This window comes from Scyliorhinus canicula, chromosome 24 (genome assembly GCF_902713615.1).
Source record: "Scyliorhinus canicula chromosome 24, sScyCan1.1, whole genome shotgun sequence".
Lineage (NCBI taxonomy): Eukaryota > Metazoa > Chordata > Chondrichthyes > Carcharhiniformes > Scyliorhinidae > Scyliorhinus > Scyliorhinus canicula.
In genome coordinates, this window is record NC_052169.1 from 11,414,077 (window position 1) to 11,435,800 (window position 21,724).

The 21,724-nt window shown below is 50.4% G+C and overlaps 1 protein-coding gene across 9 annotated transcripts in view; it reads left to right on the forward strand.

The window, feature by feature from the left end:
• celf6 (CUGBP Elav-like family member 6) overlaps window positions 1-21,724 on the forward strand; it is a 781,535-nt gene that overhangs the window by 497,374 nt on the left and 262,437 nt on the right. For all 9 annotated transcript variants that reach the window (XM_038784119.1, XM_038784111.1, XM_038784115.1 and 6 more), the window contains exon 3: window positions 18,921-18,969. In XM_038784119.1, coding sequence (XP_038640047.1) covers window positions 18,921-18,969 — 49 coding nt within the window. The remainder of the gene's footprint in view (window positions 1-18,920; window positions 18,970-21,724) is intronic.

Sequence of the window (21,724 nt, forward strand, 5' to 3'; positions counted from 1 at the left end):
GTATTTTTTAAATGCAGTGAGTTATCATGATCTGAGATGCACTCATAGAATCCCGAGAGTGCAGGAGGAGGCCATTCACCCATTGAGTCTGCACCGACCTTCTTAAAGAGCACCCCACCCAGCAGCCCCTGCCCCCCCCCTCCCCCCCCTCCCCCCCCCCCACCTAACCTGCACATCTTTGGACACTAAGGGCCAATTTTCTTAGCACGGCCAATCCACCTAACCTGCACATCTTTGGGCTGTGGGAGGAAACCGGAGCACCCGGAGGAAACCCACGCAGATAGAGGAAGAACGTGCAAACGCCACACAGACAGTGACCCAAGGCCGGAATTGAACCTGGGTCCCTGGCGCTGTGAGGCAACGGCTTTAACTCCCTGTTGGAAGCAGGTTCCGTAATAACCTTTGAAAGTTGAATATTTGAGGGAGAATAAAAATTGCGGGACTATAGGGAAAGTGCAGGGAGTAAGACCAATTCGTTAGCTCTTTCAAAGGGATGGCATAGATCGGATGGACCGCATGACCCCCTTCTGTGCTGTATGATTCTTTGTGATAATCAGTATTAAAAAGGAGCCACGTTCAAATCCCTGGAAATGAGATACCTTGACTCTTTGGTCGTCAGGCTAGTCGGGTCAGACAAAGTAAATTTGAATTAGTGAAAAGTAAAACAAAGAACCAACAGGATGAATAATGTTTAATGAAGTGGATGCGGAAAGCACCTGGACCAACCTGTCAAGCAGTGTATAGAAAACACCATCACTGCAGATGGATGGTAAACTTGGACAGCGAGGTTGTCGGCGGGGTAAGCTTTGACAGGCCATCTAGGGGCTCAGATGCTGTCGCCTACTTGGAAGTGTGATGGGTTCAAGACCAACTTCAGGACCTGAACACATTTTGACCGATGCTCCCATCACCGAAGAGGTTTCACTGTTAAAATTTTGCCCAATGCGGGGGAAACTTGTACATTGCTTACTCGTGTGGATGGGAAAGATACAGTGGCACTTAGAAGAGGATTAGACGATTTTCCCGCTGGCATAAGAACAGAAAAACCTTGGAGTACCAGGCAGGTCTGGCAGCATCTACAGAAAGAGAAAAACAGGGTTAATTTTCCAGCCCAGTGACCTTTCATCGGAAGTTCTCCCAGTGCTTGGAGCATCACTCTCCTTAATCAACACCACTCAAAACAAATTAATTGGTCATTTGTCTTAATTTGCTGAGGGACCTGGCTATGCACAAACTAGCTGCCGTTCCTGCTTACTCAATAGCAAGGGCGTGTTATACAGTGCAATCATTTAAGGGTGATGCTCTTCGAAGCCACCCATGGATGCGGTAAAGACCGAAAGACATATTTACAAGTCTTCTCATTGATTTTGGACCTTTCGTCTATGTAGTCCCATCAGATCAGCCATGATCTCATTGAATGGCGGAGCAGACCCGATGGGCCGAATGGCCACCTTCTGCTCCTAGGTCTTATGGGACTACACACGGCTCCGCTGGATTCCCATCTTCAATTTGACTCATGTCCCCGTCTCTCTCTCTCTCCCTCGCGGGAAATTGTATTCCGGGGCTGAAAGCAGCGTATCTGTTTTGCTGTTATATCGCTTCAGCATGCATTGTAAATATAACGTGACTTTTTTATTTACTGAATGTGTCATTAATACCACATCACGTCAAGTGGCAGAACATCAATACTGTCCCAACCTTTGTTTTTATTATATTGACAAGTTGTCTAATTTAAGCACCTTCGAATGTTTTCCGTTACATTCAATTGGAATGCTAATTGTCCAGTGAATAATTGGACATTTAAGGAGATGTTCGTTCGCCACTCTGTGTGAACGCGGGGCTCCTTGTCCTTTCCATGTCGAGTGAGATTGCGAGAGGATTCTGAAAGGATAAATTTAAATTGACATTGGAAAAGCTTTCCTGTTGCCGAAAGCAATCATTAGAAATCTCCCCCCCCCCCAACCCCCGCACCCTACCCTCGGCAATCCCCCCCCACTCCACCTTCCATTTTGATCCGATGAATGTCTGAGACAAGGATTTATACTCTAGACCCAGTGTACCAGCACAAACTGAGCGCAGTGGCAGAATTCCCTCTTTCTGCTCAGTTGTTGATGATAGAGGGATCTGTCAACCATCTCCACCTCGGCACAATTGATGCAGACATGGATGAGTACAACACTTTACTTCCTGAGTTGATTAATAAGGGGATCAGGGGTTATGGGGTGAAGGCAGGAGAATGGGGAATGAGAAAATATCAGCCATGATTGAATGGCGGAGCAGACTCGATGGGCCGAGTGGCCTAATTCTGCTCCTGTGTCTTATGGTCTTATGGATCCAGGCTCGAGGGACTGAATGGCCTACTTCAGCTCCTCATTCCTCTGTTCCTATGTTATATGAAGGCCATGACTGACAGTACTATCGGACATCAGTGATTATCACTGCGGTATTATGCGGATATGAAGAGGACATATTTTCGGCGATCAGTCGCCAGTCCTTTCCTGAATCAGCAACACTGAATGTGTTTACAGTAATTCTATTTGCGGGACCTTGCGAGGTAGAGAAGGCAGTGGGGGCGATTCTCCGAGCCCCGCGCTGGGCCGGAGAATCGCCACAACCGGGCGCGGCGCCCCCCCCGACGCCGGCGTGCGATTCTCCAAGGTGCGGAGAATCGGCACCATTTGCATCGACGCGTTTGACGCGGCGCCGGCCGCTGAAATCGGCGGGGCCACCGATTCTCCGGCCCAGATGATCCGAGTGGCCACGTGGATACGCCAGAGTCCCGCCGGCGCTGTTCATCCCTGGTCGCTGCTGGCGGGAACTCTGCGCAGGCCTGTGGGGCGGGGAAAAGCGATCCTTCACTGGGGGGGGGGGCCTCCGATTGGGTCTGGCCCGCGATCGGGGCGCACCGTGTCCAGAACCAGGGGTCACAGTCTGAGGATTCAGGGTAAACCATTTCGGACAGAGATAAGGAGACATTTCTTCACACACAGAGTGGTGAGCCTGTGGAATTCATTACCACAGGAAATAGTTGATACTAAAACTTTGAATATATTCAAGAGGCTGCTAGATATAGCGCTTGGGGAGAATGGAATCAAAGTCTATGGGGAGGAAGCAGGATTAGGCTATTGAGTTGGATGAGCAATCAGCATCGTGATGATTGGCGGAGCAGGCTCGAAGGGCCAAAAGGCCTCCTCCTGCTCCTATCTTTTATGTATCTATGTAACTATGACTCTGTGCTGGTAAATGTAGTGGACAAGTCACATTTAAGCTCTACCACAATGACCCATGATCAGGAATGCAGTCGCCTGATGATCTAAGAAGCCAAAACCATTTTCATGGTCACAACAGTTCAGTGATTAGCAGGTAGACTATGGTCAAGATTCAGTTACAGGCTTGATGTACCCCAAAAATAAATAGAATTCTCACCTCCTGGCTAAATCGCTGGCTTTTAAAGCAGACCAAGGCAGGCCAGCAGCACGGTTCAATTCCCGTACCAGCCTCCCCGAACAGGCGCCGGAATGTGGCGACTAGGGGCTCTTCACAGTAACTTCATTTGAAGCCTACTCGTGACAATAAGCGATTTTCATTTAATTTTAATCCGTTGTTCTTTTAATCCTCTTGCGGGATTTATCGGCCATGTCCCATCCCGATTCCGGCAGGAAGTGGCCGTTTAATCGCGCCCCCGTGGTCTCACCGAAGCCATGCACAACTGAAGCATAACCTTCCTATTCTTGTAATGGATAGCCCTCACAATAAATGATAACATTCTACTAGCTTTCCTAATTATTTTCTGTACCTGTATACTACCCAGTACGTCCACCGGTTACCCTTTTCCTTGCATTCCCCACCCCCCTTCTTAAAATGCTGCTCATGTAGGAATCCAAGAGGCTTCTGGGACTTCAAACCAGTGAGCTTTTTGAAAATGTCTCCTGCGCAGTGAGCATGTGCTCCATTGACTAGCGTGAGGCCATCAATGCTGAGCCTGACGTCAATCCCAATCTCAATTATCATAGATTATCATAGAAGTTACAGTGCAGAAGGAGGCCATTCGGCCCATTGAGTCTGCACCGGCTCTTGGAAAGAGCACCCTACCCAAGGTCAACACCTCCACCCTATCCCCATAACCCAGTAACCCCACCCAACACTAAGGGCAATTTTGGTCACTAAGGGCAATTTATCATGGCCAATCCACCTAACCTGCACATCTTTGGACTGTGGGAGGAAACCGGAGCACCCGGCGGAAACCCACGCACACACGGGGAGGATGTGCAGACTCCGCGCAGACAGTGACTCAAGCCGGAATCGAACCTGGGACCCTGGAGTTGTGAAACAATTGCGCTATCCACATTGCTACTGTGCTGCCCTGAACTTTTTGTACCGGGACCTCAACGGAGGTCAAGTCGGGATCACAACCCCACGCGGTGTGGGAAACAATCACCAGACAGTTACTTTCCCCTGAATTGCTCCCTGAAGTGGTGGCCAGATGGGCGGCGTGCCGCTCAGGGAAGGGTGGGTGGCTGGACTGTCAAAGCTGGAAGACCAATAGGAGATCCGCCACCTTGGAAGGAGCTGAAGCCAACAGTTCAGGTCAGGGACACAGAGAGAGAGAGAGGGAGTGAGAGCCTCCATTTTGAGGCACTCTCTCACCAACCTTTTAAATGTTGAAATAATCTTTATACACCAGGCTACCATTGTGGACGGGGACCCCCACTATGGCAGCCTGTCAACCACCAATCCCACCTCTGGGGATGGGGAGCTTGGGACGGCTCTGACAAACCTGACCAATGGCTGACGGCTTAAAACTTGCATCCGGCCACCTGCATACTCTCCTCCCTTGGGGACTAAAAATGCCCCATTCTCAAATCACCACCCCCCTTTTTTGTACCCAAATTACCGAGATATATGGGGATTTTTGGTTCAGCGCAGAGGGCTAAACAGCTGGCTTGTGATGAACAATGCCAGCACCACGGGTTCAATTCCCGGACCGGCCTCCCCGAACAGTCACCGGAATGTGGCGACTAGGGGCTTTTCACAGTAACTTCATTTGAAGACTACTTGTGACAAATGCGATTATTATTATATAGGGCGTGATTCAGGCAGCATCGTCGCGCCTCTCGCTTGATTCGTGACGGTCGAAATGGAATCTCGCGAGGCATCGCGACCTGGATCTCGCCATCACTGGGCAAGTTCTAGCTCTGAATATTTAAATGAAAGTCCGTTGATTTGCACCCGTAATTGGGCTTGGAAATCCTTTTGGAGCTGGTGATCAATCCGTTTGGCGAATCTGATTGATCTCCTGAATTTACTCCAGTAAGAAACAGATTAAATTGGTGTTTATACACACGCCAGTTGCTGTCCACCTCATCATGAAATCTGAGACTCATTGGTGGCTTTAATGACTCCATTTTGTTCATTCTGACAGTCTTCCAAATCTTCAAATCTCGGTGGACCTCGTGGCAGGCTTGTTTTTTTCTCAGTGTTTAATACCATCTAATCCTGGTACCATGTAATGTTCTTGTTGGATGGCCTGGTTTATATCACAAGAACACTTGTAGTTAAAGCTATATACAATTTATTAGCATTTACTGTGGGTCAACTATATAAATAAACAACAGATGAATAACAGAACTTACAGGTTATAACAGTATTAGCATGCACCGGCAACCTCACTTTCTCTCTCCAGTCAGTCTGAGGTCACCTGATTCTAACATTTACTCCTGGAGGTCAGTCGGCGGATTACAACACAACCGTGACGTCACCACACTCAGTGAGAGCGGAAGTTCCCCTTGGTCCTCCACAGCAATACACGGCCTTGGGGCGCGCTTGTGTGGAGAATGTCGACTCTCTCCATCCCCACAGTATTATTCAGCCCCTCATTTCAAAATTCTGCCCCCTAGATCTAGATTCTTCCAGAAGGATCTGTTGACCAGCTAAATTGTTTTTGTTTGCTGGTGAAGTCATTTGACAGGAACCAGGAATTATTGGCCAGGAAACCAGGAATTTCCTTCCTTTACCAGGCCTTGATTCGACATCACATTCGAAAGCCTGCACCTCCGGCAGCGCAGCATTCCCTCAGCTCTGCACAGGTGTGTCGGCGTGGACTTTACATTTCTGGAGTGGGCAGTGAACTTTCTGCCTGAGAGGAGAGAGTGTACCCCTTGAGTTATGACTGAGAACATGTAGAGCGCCTCTGGCATGCACCGAGGTGCGCCAAGCTGCTAACATTATCCCTGACCTCCACAGCAACGCACGTCACTCCCGACGTGGCATTTATCTTTCAGCAAGCTGTGTCACATCAAGAATCAGTCAGCCAACCAATTGTGTTCAAATACCCTTGTCAAGCATAAATCAACATGTGTTGAACTTGTAGCTGACAGGACAAACAATACATTATTCAGTCTTTTGAAATCCATCCCCAACTACAGGCGTGCGAGCTGCTACGGTGTTTGCACCAATCAAGCTTTCGCAGCTCTAGGGCAAAGCCATTATCCAGCGGACACATGGCCCGCCGCACGTTTGTCAAGGTGGCTCAGGCACACGGTAGGTAAGCCGGCCACTCGAACCGATGAGGCCGTGTGGAGATTCAAGGAGGTACCGCGGCCGACCCCGGTGTCAAAAGTCATCATTCTGCGATCAAGGCAAATTGCTGAGGGTGTAGGAAATCTGAAATGAAAACAGAAAACGCTGGCGAAACCCAGAGGGTCTGGCAGTACCCGTGAGGAGGGTAACAGAGGGGCGGGGACTTTCCCACACCCCCGGGACCTGTTCTGTGGAGGCGGATCGCCTATGGCTGCCGGCGGTACCTTCCTTTCTTACGGGTCTTGCCTGCACCACCACCGGGGAACATGCCACCGTGGGGGGGGGGGGGAGGTGCGCGGTTGCCTTTGGCAGTATCGGAAGACCCCACCCACAGTTAGAGCTTCAAGTCCAATTATGACTTATCTGCAGGACCGTGGAATCCGTAGAATTCCTACAGTGCAGAATGAGACAATTCGGCCCATCAAGTCTGCACCGACCCACTGAAAGAGCAACGTACATGGGCCCACTCCTCCGCCCTATCCCCATAACCCCACAAACCTGTCTCACCTGCACATCTTTGGACACTAAGGAGCAATTTAGCGCGGCCAATCCACCTAACCTGCACATCTTTGGACTGTGGGAGGAAACCGGAGCACCCGGAGGAAACCCACGCAGGCATGGGGAGAACGTGCAGACTCTGCACAGACAGTGACCCCAGGCCGGAATCAAACCCGTGTCCCTGGCACCGTGTGGCAGCAGTGCTAACCACTGTTCCGCCTTGCCACAGTATGTGACCTTTCAACCCCTCCAATCGGATACTCTAAGCGTGGAGCTAAAGTTGATGCAGAGAGATGTAAATCTCCTATTCTGCGCCTCTCTAAGTTCGACCTACCAGCTTGAGATTGTTGTTCTGTCGCCCGTGTGTTTAATGAGTGTTGTCAGATTGGGAGCCGTGCGATGCGGTGATGTCATCGAACACCGTTTTCACACATTTACCATGTTGTGAAGATGTTGCTATAACAGTTAGATGCCCAGAATGTTTAGCATCTGCTGTGAATTTTCAGTAGTATATGCTAATGAGCCACTAACAGCTTCCAACTTGAGCAGCGAAGCCAGAGGAGGAATTTTAATGCACTTAAGGCCGTAAAACACAGCAGGAGAATCGGGCCACTTGGCCCATCGAGTCTGCTCCGCCATTCAGTCATGGCAGATATTTATCTCATCCCCGTTCTCCTGCCTTCTCCCCACTTCGCTCTCTTCGCATCTCTGCAGGAGCCTCACATCGACCGGAGGCCGTGAATGTGACGCTTAAAGGGCCGCCGTGTTTGACTTTTGCTCGGCCAGCAGTTAATGCAGCAATGTTATCCACGTCAAAGCGGCATGATTGTGCCTTAGACATGTAGGGCGGGATTCTCCAGTTCTCCGCTTCTTCGGCGAAATCACGTTTTCCGATCGGCCGGAGAATAACTGTTTGCACACGAAATCGGGGGCGGCGCCACTTTTGCGATGCTTCCTCCCTCAAAAGCGGCGTACGCGGGGAGCACGTGGCACGCCGTATGGACTGCCGCAGGAGGCGCTGCCCGATGCTCCGCCCACGATGTGCCGATTTCCCGAGGGCGCGAATCACTTATGGCGTAATTTTGCGCGGAGCCCATGTGGCGGCTGCGGGGGGGGGGGGGGGGGGTGGGGGGAGCCATGCAGCTGCCCGGGGGCTTCGGCAAAGGCTGGGGGGACTGGTGTGGGGTGGTCCGGGGGTGCCGAGGGGAGTGACTGGGGGACATTATTGGCAATGGTACATGGCGCAGCCGCCACAGGGAGCCGGCGTGCGCATGCGTGACCGGGGACCCGCCCTATCCACAGGTAAAGATGTGGGATTTACGCCACGCGGCTGCTAGCCCCTCACTGGACCGAGAATCGGTGCAGCTGTTGCACCGTTTTTTCTGGCATAAAACGCCGCTGTTCCCACGCCGATGTCAGCACGTGGTCTGGAAATCGGAGAATCCAGCCCGTTACCTCCAAGTACCTGGCTCCCTAAGGTGATTGGGGAATACTTTCATGTGTTCCACTGAGCGACCGGATTAATATACGGATACCGGGAGGATTTTATTTGGCGGGAACGGGATCGGGCTTCCATCTCGAACGCGAGGCATGGGAGCCCGAGAACATGGATAACCCTCACAAGACTCACAGGGGTGACCCAATCGATCTCCCCATGGGACTCGTGGAATGCGAGCTCCTCCACTGAGGGGCGGAGGCCTCATAGCTCGGGCTCATGGAAGTAATGCTTACAAGCCGGCCCCCATGATCGGTTGTGCCAGCTGGAACCTATGCTTTTCATGGAATTTACAGTGTCATTCAGCCCATCAAGTACGCACCGACCCTCGGAAAGGACACCCCTCACAAGCCCCACGCCTCCACCCTATCCCCTTTATCCCCGTAACCCAGTAACCCCACCTAACCTTTTTTGACACTATGGGCAGTTTAGAATGGCCAATCCACCTAACCTGCACATCTTTGGACTGTGGGAGGAAACCGGAGCACCCGGAGGAAACCCACGCAGACACGGGGAGAACGTGCAGACTCGGCACAGACAGTGACCCAAGCCAGAATCGAACCTGGGACCCTGGAGCTGTGAAGTGATTGTGCTAACCACAATGCTACCATGCTGGGATGGGAAATAAATGCTGGTCTAGCCAGCAACCTCTCATAGGTACATAAAAAAAACAGCCTGAACCTGGGAAAATTCCTTGTTAGGAAAAATCCTTGACTCTTATATCCTGATGCACTATATCCTTTCTAGTCTGGAAATCTATTGCTCGTAAACACCAGGGGGGGATTCTCCGACACCCCCCCCCCCCCCCCCCCCCGGCCTGGGACGGAGAATCGTGGGGGGTCGGCGTGAATCCCACGGTGGGATTCTGACGTAATCGGCGGGGTGGGCAAGACACGGGCAGGAAGGAGTGGCGTGAACCACTCCGGCGTTGGGCCGCTCCAAAGTTGCAGAATCCTCTACACCTTCAGGGGCTTGGCAGACCCCGGAGTGGCTTGCGCCATGCCAGCCAGTGGTGAAGGGGCTTGGCGCCACGCCAACCGACGCCGAAGGGCCTCCGCCGGCCGGCGCGAGTTGGCGCATGCGCGGGAGCGCCAGCGTGTGCTGATGTCATCCCAGCGCATGCGCGGGAGGGTTCGTCTCCGCATCGGCCATGGCAGACAACCACAGCGGCCGATGCAGAACAATAGAGTGCCCCCACGGCACAGGCCCGCCCGCGGATTGGTGGGCCTCGATCGCAGGCCAGGCCACCATGGGGCACCTCCGGGAGCCAGACTCCCCCGAGGACCCCGGAGGCCCACCGTGCCGTCAGGTCCCGCCGGTAAGGGACCGACTCCAATTTACGCCGGCGGGACTGGCGAAAAAAAGGGCGGCACTCTGCCCATCACGGGCCGGAGAATCACCGGGGGGGGGGGGGGCGCTGCCAACAGCCGCCGACTGGCGCGGTGCGATTCCCGCCCCCGCCAAATCCCCGGCAGCGGATAATTTGGCAGCCAGCGGGGGCAAAATGCACGCCGCCCCCTCCCTCCCCGGGAGAGGGGGGGGGGGGGGGGGGGTCTGAGAATCCCGCCCCAGTTATCTAGAAATATTCTGTACAGCCCCAAGCAACTCGAGGCTTCATTTTAGTGCTGTGCGTCTGCAGCAGAAACATAAAAGATAAGCAGATTAATTTTTAATTACGGCTTTTTCATGTTTTATCACTGTTTTATGTTGCAGGTAAATATTTATATTGACAGCGTTTTCTGGTATGCGCACTTATTTTCAGACATTCTAATATTGATCTGTAATCCAGAAACTGCTGAAATAGCTCACCCATGCATTTTGGGCTGGGGAGGTTACAGTGTACATCGTTTTCTGGACCCCCACAGCCGATCATCAAATTTGCCTGAGGCTGAGAACATTACTTATCTCTGCACAGTGTTCTGAGACTTCGACACTTCTCTGCTTCTGATGAATTACTCGGTTCGAATACGCAATTTATTGGTAGCACCAATTTCCTCTTGGGTACGTAAATTTGCGGTTCAGGGGCTAGGTTTGGGTTTCTTGGGACTGTGTTGATAGCTGGAGGCAGTACTCCAGTGCTCTGTCAGATTTAGGAAGTGGGGTCCAAGATTGCATCAATATTTAGAGTAGGAAGTCTCACACCACCAGGTTATGGTCCAACAGGTTTATTTGAAATCACAAGCCTTCGGAGTGCCGCTCCGTCATAATGATAATAATCTTTATTGTCACAAGTAGGCTTACGTTAACGCTGCAAATGAAGTTACTGTGAAAATCCCCTAGTCGCCACATTCCAGCGCCTGTTCGGGTATACAGAGGGAGAATTCAGAATGTCTAAATTACCTAACAGCGCATCATTTGGGGCTTCATAGAATTTACAGTGCAGAAGGAGGCCATTCGGCCCATCGAGTCTACACTGGCTCTTGGAAAGAGCACCCTACCCAAGGTCCACACCTCCACCCTATCCTCATAACCCAGTAACCCCACCCCAACACTAAGGGCAATTTTGGACACTAAGGGGCAATTTAGCATGGCCAATCCACCCTAACCCGCACATCTTTGGACTGTGGGAGGAAACCGGAGCACCCGGAGGAAACCCACGCAGAAACGAGAAGGACGTGCAGATTGCGCACAGACAGTGATCTAAGCCGGGAATCGAACCTGGGACCCTGGAGCTGTGAAACAATGGCGCTGCCCACTGTGCTACTGTGCAGCCATCAGGTGAAGCCGACTTCGCCTGCTCGCAATTGGCTGCTGCCGGGATCTTCCTCTCCTGGCGATGTCCACGCCGCTTTGCGTGGATTACCCGCCACCAAGGAACCCGCCACTGGGGGTCGCCTTCGGTGGACCAGAAGGCCCGACAACGGAAAAGGCGGGAAAATCCTGCTCGTGGTCTTCGGAAATCCACCAGCGTTTTGAAGCGGATCCCATAAAGAGAAAGGACAGAAAGGCATGGCCTAAAGTCTGCCCACATGAATGGAGTTTTGTTTTTTAGTCACTATCTGGCCAAAATCTCCCAACCCCCCCCCCCCCCCCCCCCCCCCCCCCCCAACTTCATGGCATCGGTGGCGGCTCACCATCGTCCACAGTGAGATCTTCCAGCCCTCGTCAAAGTCAATGGCCATTTGCGTTGCTCACTGGCTGCGTCGCTGGGGAGAGCATTGTGGGATGGGGGGGGGGGGGAGGTGCGGCTCTGCCGTCGACAGGACAGTGATTAACATCGGGAATGGACAAGAGCCTCATAATGGAGGAGTATAGAGATCCTTGAGAACTTTAGGGCAGGAGGTTGCAGAGTTGAGCAGGAAAGGGCTGGGTGGCGGTGACTGGGGACGATGGCTGGTCCAGGAACTGGTTTTAAAATAAGGGTGTGAACTTTTAGAGTGAGGCGTGACCAGACTGGGGTCCAATGTAGGTCAGACAGCACTGTTATGGGCCAGGGTTTAGAGAACCCCAAAGTGTATCATGGCGTTCACCTGACCCACAACTTTTACTAGATTGTGGTATGGGGAGCACACGGCCCACTCTACAGGTGTGGTACAGCAGAAATGGAAAAGTATTTTTTTAAAGTAAAACAATGTTAATTCTATTAACTCAAGTTAACCTTTTTAAAATATACAGTGAACATCTTAGCACCCATTAATTCAAATACAACCCCCAAAGAATACAACACTAAGTAATCCTTTAAGCTTTCCTTTTAACATCCATGAGACTTAAAACACCTTTTACCAGAAGCACATCAGGTTAAAGTCGCTACTGTTATTAATTTAAATCACCAGGATCGATTTACAGTTTTTAGATTACAGAGAGAGACTCTAATACACCTTCTGGCTGTGACTGCAGCTATCTAGCTCTGAAAACGAAACTAAAACACACCCTGCAGCAAACAGCCTAAAACGAAAGTAAAAAAAGCTGACAGACAGCCCAGCTCCACCCAGACTCTGACATCACTGCATTAATAAACGCCCATTTCTTAAAAGTACTCTCACTATAGATACTTATATACACACCCATTTAGAAACACCCATTTCTGCAAGGTACTCTCACATGACAGCACAAACTTGATCGATGAACCTTGGACTTGGTGTGAGTTTGGACATGAGCGGCGGAGATTTGGGTGATGGGAGATGAGAGACTGACCAGGCATAGTCAAAATGAGACAAGGGTCAAAGTTGAACGATTTTACAGATGTGAAAATAGGCTTTGTGGTTAGATTTCCAAGACTTGCAAGGCACTGATGACACGTTCTTCATGTCGAATTTCTCAAGCGTTTGGTTGCCAAATCTTTCAAGGTTGATACCCGCTTTGTACATTGTCAGTGGGCGGAGTCTATCCGCATGAGAACAGGGACCCGTAGCGCGATTAACTGGGCGCATGGAGTGCCGAGAAACAGCACGCTATCAAATGGATAATTTAGGTAGATTGAGGGCCTCAGCGGGGAATACACGGCCGAGGCCGCACTTAGTTCCGTTTCCTGCACCGAGGAACTAGCTGTCTCACATCAATATACAAAGTGTGGCCGGGATCCACATCGCAAAGTCTCACGAGATTGTGTTAAATTTCACGTGGTGTGGCGAGCTGGGTAGATGTTGGAAGAGGGATCACCCAGCATCTACTGACCTTCAGGCGTAACGCGGTCAGTAGACCCGGCCCAATATACTTTCACTTCTTACATTAATATCTTTTTAAAAACACCATTGGCCCATGGGTTGGAGTCAGGCAATGTGACATTCACAATTGATACATCTGTACAAAAGCACTCTGTCTGCCAATTCAGCCTGTTTAAAGTGAATGGGGTAACTATTCATTGAAGCCACGGATAAAGAGATTTCACACGGACCTGTCAACGCGTTCACTGCTAATCGTGCTCAGTTTAAACTCACTCCCTTTGTACACAAATGGGGCAATTTACAGCCCACGTTAGCCGTCAGCGAGAACGGCGACTTGGGCGCAAAACACCTCTGGAATCGCATTTCCCGATTCTCGCCGGCGAGTTAAATGGAATGGATCCCAAGTGTCTTCCACTAAGGTTTCTTACCTCTGGCATTCCATATTTGAATTCAAGATGGCGAATTATGTTGAAGTTGCACAGGAGTTTGGTGAGGCTGTACCTGGGGTGTGGTGTTCAGTTTTATCCCCCTGCTGTAGGAATGATGTTATTGAACTGGAGAGAGTGCAGAAGAGATACACAAGGATGTTGCCAGGATTCCATGGACTGAGTAAGAAGTCCTACAACACCAGGTTTTAGTCCAACAGGTTTGTTTGGAATCGGAGGTGAGTGATGAAGGAACTGCACTCCGAAAGCTAGTGATTCCAAACAAACCTGTTGGACTTTAACCTGGAGCTGTAAGACGTCTTACTGTGCTCACCCTCGTCCAATGCCGGCATCACCACATCATGGCTTCCATGGACTGAGTCATATGGAGAGAATGGACAGGCGAGGACTTTTTCCCTTTGGAGCGCGGGAGGCTGAGAGGTGAATAAGATCATGAGAGGCATGGATAGGGTGAATGCACTCAGTCTTTTCCCAAAGTTGGGGAATCGAGAACAAGAGGGCATAGGTTTAAGTTAAGAGGGAAAGGTATTAATGGGAACCTGAGGAGCAACATTTTTGCACAGTGGGTGCTACGTATGTGGAATTGGTTGAGGCAGAGACATTGACAACATTTAAAAGACATTCGGACAGATACATGGATAGGAAAGGTTTCGAAGAATATGGGCCAAATGCAGGCAAATGGGGTTACCTTACCTTGCCTTTTTGGTTGGCATGGACCAGTTTGGACCGAAGGGCCTGTCTCCGTGATGTAGATTTTATGAATCTATAGTGCAGAAAAATGAGGCCTACAACTCATTATAGGATCTAAAATGGCAGTGTGCCTCCTAAAATCTGGTTAGTCACCCGCCCGACATCCGACCTCCCATCAAACCAGAAATGGATTGGACCGAGCGTCAGATTTTTTGAACACATTAACCCCAATCTATCCCAAACTTTTCTTTTTTCAGTTCGTTCCATTTAACAAAGCCCAGGATTTTATTTTCAAAGATGGGGATGTCGATAGTTCAGCATGACGTTAATATTGCGGAGAAACAAATTGTGTTTGGCCACAGGCAGGTTGACTATAAACGTTTTGCCCCTTTCACGGCCATCGGCAAAAGAAGCAATGGAGACAGAAACCTTTTTGCGCAGCGAAGGGTTAGGATTCGGGTAAGTGCGGGTGAGGGGGCAGGCTCAGTCGAGGCCTTCAAGGGCGAATTGCACTATTATCTGGAAAGGAAGAATGTGCAGAGTTACGGGTAGTGGGCAAGGGAACGGCTTCAGGCGCATTGCCCATGACAGAGAGCCGACACAGAATGGATGGGCCGAATGGCCTCCATCTGCACTGTACCCGTGCCGTGTCTTTGTGGATCTGCGCTTGGCAGTTTATTTTGGACATGCTTAGCAGGTGGACACAGCAGACTGAGGAAATCTCCTCTGTTGGGAACACTTCGCACATTTTGGACCAACAGTCCACTTACATGTGAGGACTTATTTTACATTGTGAGTAAATCTCAGTCAGGATTAATTTCCGAATTAATTATTTACTTTCAAGAACGAGGAGTGTCGAATGAACACAGGCCATTAGCGAAGAAGATTAATTTTAAAAGAAAGGATTTACGACGGATTAAGCTATTACATGTGGGCCTTGTGAATTGACGGGGGGGGGGGGGGGGTTTACAGAAGGTGCCCATTCTCTAGATATTTAAAAAAATTAATTGCCCAAAAGAAAAATGGAGCTTTAATTGTAGAAACCCAGCAATGAAATAAACCAATCAATTACGCAGAAAATGAGTGAGTTTAAAATAAATTCCATCGCTTCAATCCTTGCCCAGGCTGGGGTAAGGTTCGAACTTGCATTTGACTCAACTGGTCAGTCTTCACACTTGGGCTCAGTCAGTTGGCATTGTGAGTCATGGCTCCATTGGTAGCATTCTCATCTCTGAGCCAGAGCCGGTGCGTTCCAGAAGTTTGAGCGTAGCAATCTAGGCCGACGCTCCTTCCCAATGCAGTATTGAGAAAGTGCTGAACTGTCCAAAATAAGTGGCTTTTTGAGTGAGATCCAGACCTCGATTCACCCACACTCAAGTCGTTTTTTCATTTGGTCCTTGGGGAGACTCTCCCCGGGTCCAGCCCACACTTAGAAATGTTTTCAAGACCGGCTCCTCAGAGATTGGGCCGCCATTTTGAAAGGATGCCCCGATCTCTAAGTGAGCTTGTGCCCCCCCCCCCCACACTCCCACCCATGGGCTATGGCAGCCCCCCTCCCCCGCACACAGGGGTATTGCCCCACACTACCCCCAAGTGAGGGCACCCTGCTCTGGGGTCGCTGATAGCCCCCCTTTACAGGCCCCTCCCCATCCCACCTTTCGACTCCCTCCTTTCAGACCTAACCCCCCCCCCCCCCCAATCTTTATGAGGGCCATTCATGCCCCCCTTCACCCCCTCCCTTCATGCCCACCCTTCACCCCCTCCCTTTTTCTGGGCATGTTCCTCTCAAACCCCGACCCTCGCCAGTGCCAACTGGGCACCTTGGCAGTTCCAAGTTGGCACTGCCAGGTTTCCAGGTGGAGTGTCAGGGTACTGCCCTTCCATGTCTCCGACCAACTGTGGGGGGGGGGTGGGAGGCTCCAATGGCCTCTGAGACCCTTGAGTGACCATCATGTCTAGTCTCCGCTTGCGGAGACCAGTAGTAGTTGGCGCTCAGGTGAGGCCTTGCAGGTGAGGCCGGTGACACCCGGGACCCGGGAGAATGCGCTGTCGGGAATATTACATGGCTCATTCAAATATAGCTGTCTGGATCAGGCCCAGTGATCGGCCTGGCGCCCGGCGCAAAGCCTGAGTTGGGCCACTCCCGGCATTCAGCCATCTCGCCCGACTCCGTGCCAGGTTCAACGCGGTGGATGAATCGTGCCCAACGTCTTGCAGATGAGATTTCTAAACGAGAATCAGCATGCCCTCTCCGATGGGTGAAGCGATCTCGTGGCATTATTCAAAGAAGGGCAAGCGAGTTCTGCCAGGGGCCCGCCCCTGACTAACACACCTCCATCAGCAAGCGGTGCGCACATTGTTTCCCGAGCTACAACAGTGATTACACTTCAGAAGTACTTCACTGGGGTCTAAAGCGTTTTACATAGATACATAGAAGATAGGAGCAGGAGAAGGCCTTTTGGTCCTTCGAGCCTGCTCCGCCATTCATCACGATCATGGCTGATCATCCAACTCAATAGCCTAATCCTGCTTCCTCCCCATAGCCTTTGATCCCATTTCCCCCAAGTGCTATATCCAGCCGCCTTTTGAATATGCTCAAAGGTTTTTCATACGTTTTGGGAGGCCTGGGGATCGTGTGAGGCAAGTCTTTTTGTCTTGGACTATTCCAAGAATGAATGCGTGACAGACAGGTCCGACCTCTGCCCTTTTTCTGCAATCTGCACGTTCTCTCCTCCTAATAGTTCGCCAGCAAGTGCGACGGAATGTTCCTCTCTCTCCGGATGAACAACATTTCGTTGGCCGCCAACTGTGTGACAGTCAAGATATGGAAATCATCGTTTGAACCATTTTACTGTACACAATATATCTTGTTGCATTCTCGCACACTTTGAAGTGATGGGTTCTCCTTAAAAGCATCTTTGCAATCTATTATTCAAGGCAGCTAGTCAGCCCCCAGAATCCCAGTTGACACTAACGTGATAAAGTTGGCATCGTCTCAAAAGCTGCTTTCATGACAGATATTGGGTGTAACGAAAATCTCGTGTTGGATCAGGGGTGTTTGGGAGGGGGAGGTGGGTGGGTGTTGAGAGCGGCGGGGCAAGAACGGGCAATTCACTTAGCCAGTCTCTGGTACCCGAGGGAGTACGCAATGCTGTTAAGAGCGTGATGTGGAAAATTGTGTCCGTAACCCAGCATTCTCTGCAGCATTTAATGGAATTGAAGTCTGCTGAGATCTTTTGACTGGAGGAACATTTACCTGGAGTCAGATGCTTGCCAGATTTTTAGACCACCAAACGATCTGAAAATCTCGCATGGACTCAAAGTCCATTTGTCGCAAAATCTGAGTACGCTTCCGGCAGTTGTCAATGTATCGAAACATTAACCTACTGAGAGATGAGTGAGTCATCACAATCAGTTATTGTCTTTTCACAGTGAACCCCTGTTTTTGTTATATTTTTAATGGACTTGCCTATTTTCGGGGGAGATCAGGCATCAACTGGTTTTGTATTCCAGCTAACGCCCTTCCTTCCTGGTGGCAGACCTCTCTTTTGGTTATTTGCAAGTACAGTACGCTGTCCAAAAACAGCTGCTACTACAAAAAACTGGATGATTTTTGAATGTGCTATGCATTAATTTTAATGGAATAAGAATGTAAAAATAACTTTCCCTGGACAATTCAGCAGTAGTGCGATGCGGTGCCTGACTATTTATCCTCTTCGCCACTTGTCCGTCTACTGCCACACTCTGACCTTTGACCTTAACTCCCCCAACTTAGAATCCCTACAGTGGCGAAGGAGAGCATTTGACCCATCGGGTCTGCACCGACTCTGCAAAAGAGTGCCCTACCTCAGCCCACTCCTCTGCCCTATCCCCGTAACCCCATAACCCCACCGAACCTTTTGGACACCGAGGAGCAATTTAGCACGGCCAATCCACCTAACCTGCACATCTTTGGACTGTGGGGGGAAACCGGAGCATAGAATCATAGAATCCCAACAGTGCAGAAGGAGGCCATTCAGTCCATTGAGCCCGTACCGACTCTCCGAAAGAGCACTCTACCCAACTCCACTTTCCCGCCCTATCACAATAACCCCTTAATCTAACCTGTACAACCCTTGTACAATTTATCATGGCCATCCATCTAACCCAGACATCTTTGGACTGTGGGAGGAAACCGAAGCACCCGGAGGAAACCCACGCACACACGGGGAGAACTTGCAGACTCCGCACAGTCACCCGAGGTCGGAATCGAACCCCCCTCCCCCCCCCCCCCCCGGCGCTGTGAGGCAGCAGTGCCAACCACTGTGCCTCCCTGCTGACCAAAAATGCCCATGGACCCGAACCGTCCAACCTGAAATCTGGCAAGATATGAAATCCGGCAGGAACTCAGTCCCAGGGTAATCGAATTTGAGACACTGGACCCGTATCAGCCATGAATCTGTGCTAACATTTCCAACTGTGGGCCTGAACGTTACGTGCTCAAGTGTGCTGTTGCTTCACCTGTAGGTGAGGCGAAATAGGTCTTCGGTGGGTTTTGCTTTTTAGCTTTTCTGCTTCATATATTTCACTCCAGAGTTCCTAATTGCCCTTTCTTTCTTGTTTTCGCAGATGAACCGCCCGATTCAGGTGAAACCGGCAGACAGCGAAGGTCGAGGAGGTAGTTATCAAATCCAAAATTAGACTTACACCTTTAAAATGAGCTCTCATCAACCAAAGCGGCCTGACCCTGACAAGTCACCACATTGTGTTGTGTGCAGCTAGCTGGCCAAGAGATTTAATCGATAATCATGTGCTTGAAATCACTGACAAATAGCAAGCCACGCCAAGTACAATTTAATTTGCCCACTTAATGTCCCTTCTCGCAATTGGCAAATGCACAAAAGTGTTGCTTTACTGACAGGTCGGGAGCGCTGTTTACAAATAATCTTGTTTTTTTTTCCCGTCGGCAATGTCAGAATGTTAAAGCAATTGCCGTCAGCATCAAGGTTGATGAATCTAAGATGTTGGCCTCCGCCTCTAAGCCTGGCTGGTTGGGGGCACAGCTTAACTACTCACGGGGGTTTTGTTACCTCTGCTTGTTAGTGACGTCAAGCGCTTGCTCTGTGTCAGATGGCGAGAAGGGCCATCTTCTCTCCGCAAAGAGCGGCAGGAATTCAACGCTTGTGAAGCCAGACCTGGGAAAGGCACCCGTTCAGCTGCTGTTAAACTGGGGGCTTAGGCTAGAGCAGCTCTGGTTTAAAGGGCAGACTTGGAATTTACTTTAAAATGCCTTGCCTTAAGAACTGCTAGGCCCCCCCTTGTATAAATCACACCGGGTGTCATCATCTCCCTTATTGGTAAATCGTTGGCGCTCAGGGAACAATCGTGCTGATGTCAATATTTTTGTTTGTTGGTGCGCTTAATTCATCAGCTAAACTATTTCTGCCAGTTGTGATAGATCAGTAACTGTATATACTTCACCCGAGTGTTATGTTTGATGTTGATCGCAGGCTTGTCCGAGATTGACGGGAGACAATCTGTGGTTGTCCCCACTGAGAGATTCTCACTGTTCACATGAACTTAGCGTGAACAATTGTGTTTACACCATCCCGCACGACTGGAAGCTTTCTGGAGACAAAGGAACTGAAAAATGACATTTATTTTTAATGTTTATTCCCCCCCCCCCCCCCCCCCCCCCCCCCGCCGCACCCCACCAACAACTTTTAATTGTGAATCCTGGAGTCCACATTTCCTGCCTCCAAGGAAAGCAAGTGCAGAAATTTAATTTGCGTTGCTTAATAATTACTGACCTGGAATGCGTTGCATTTTTTTGTTAACATTCCAACTGCGCCTGTTAGTTCAACTTCAGCACAGGGTCAAAGTGAATGGCCCATCTGAGATGGAGACTTCGGCAGCCAAGTTATTTTGCCTGCTGTTGTTACCATTCCAATTTCACCACGGAGTTGCGATTGGCATCCAGCCTCTTCTCTCGTCCTACCTGCATGTCTCCTCCCAGTGGCTGTCTGTTTTTTGCATGCGGGCATCTCCCATGTGGAGGAACCCATTGGCACCTCCCCATCATCCTCCCTCCATCCACAACCACCTCTGTGCTATTCGACAAGTCACGGGCAAGGCAGAATTTTCTCCGACCGAGCACCAAGAAAAACGAAGCCCCTTTTCCCCTTCCGACGCCATTCCTCCCTCTTCACCCACTCGATATACTCAAGGGCTGGATCCTCCAACTGCCCAGCCGCGTGTTTCTATGCGGCGGGCCGTTCGCTTGGTGGGGGAGGGGATTCGCTGTTTTCGCCGCTCGTCGATGGGAATGCCCATTAAAGATGCCCCCACGCCACCGAGAAACCCGTGGGGGGTGGGGGGGGGGGGGGGGGGGCTATGGGCGGGAACAGAGAATCCTAATGACTGCAGAATTCCGGCCCAAATCCTTTGTTTCCTGTTTGACCCAGAGCTGAGTTTCAAGGCCGAGATCCATGCACTGAAACCACTTATTTCCAACTCAATAGTATTGCCCGTTCCTGGCCCTACCTAGCCCCAGCATGACTGGGAAATGTTGACCCACTCTTCCACCTCATTAAGGTTCCATTTCTCCAACACTGACCTCTTGTCCTGCATAAACTGCAAATACACCACCAACATGTAGGTGATGGAACCAACAATTCTACGGACACATGCTTGTAGGATTAGAATAGCGGTTTTAATATACTCACAACAGAGCCAGCCGGTTAGCCATCGAACTTTCGGTGAACTGGCCGGCTGACCATGTGGCACTGATCTTTATACAGCAGCTCCCGGGGGAGGAGTCCTGGGCGGAACCAAGGGAGAAGCCCAGTACAATTCTCGAGCATTCCCAGAGCTACTCCCCCTGGTGGTCAGGTAGTGCAACTGCACTTACAATATAGGCACATGTATATACAGATTATAATCCGGTGTGAATCACATTCACCACAGTAGGCACCTGCATCATGCCCTGTTTGTTGCCTCATCCATATCCTTGTTGGTTATTGTTGGTTCCCATCTGCCGACGCATTCAAGTTAAAACCTCCTTCCGCATCTCTTCAATGGCACCCAACATCCACACACCCCTTCAGCCTAATTTCCACTGCAGCATCCTTTGACCTGCTGACCTTAGCCCTTTGTGCACCCAAACCTCCTTCCTCCTCACCTGTAGCCACGCTCATCTCACTCTCTGAAAACGGCTGTTGAACCCTCTTCAATTCTCTCTCCACCTTTTAAAACCTTCTTGAAGTCCCTTGCTTCAACCAGGTTTTTAGACAGTTTCTCCTTCTTAGACCTCTTCCTTTATCTGTTTGTATTTATTCATCTCCCTCCATCCCAAGAGCGTTAAAGGACATTTTCAGTGTTAAGGATATGGTTACACACAAGAATATATCGTTGCTTTCTGACGATCCCATCAG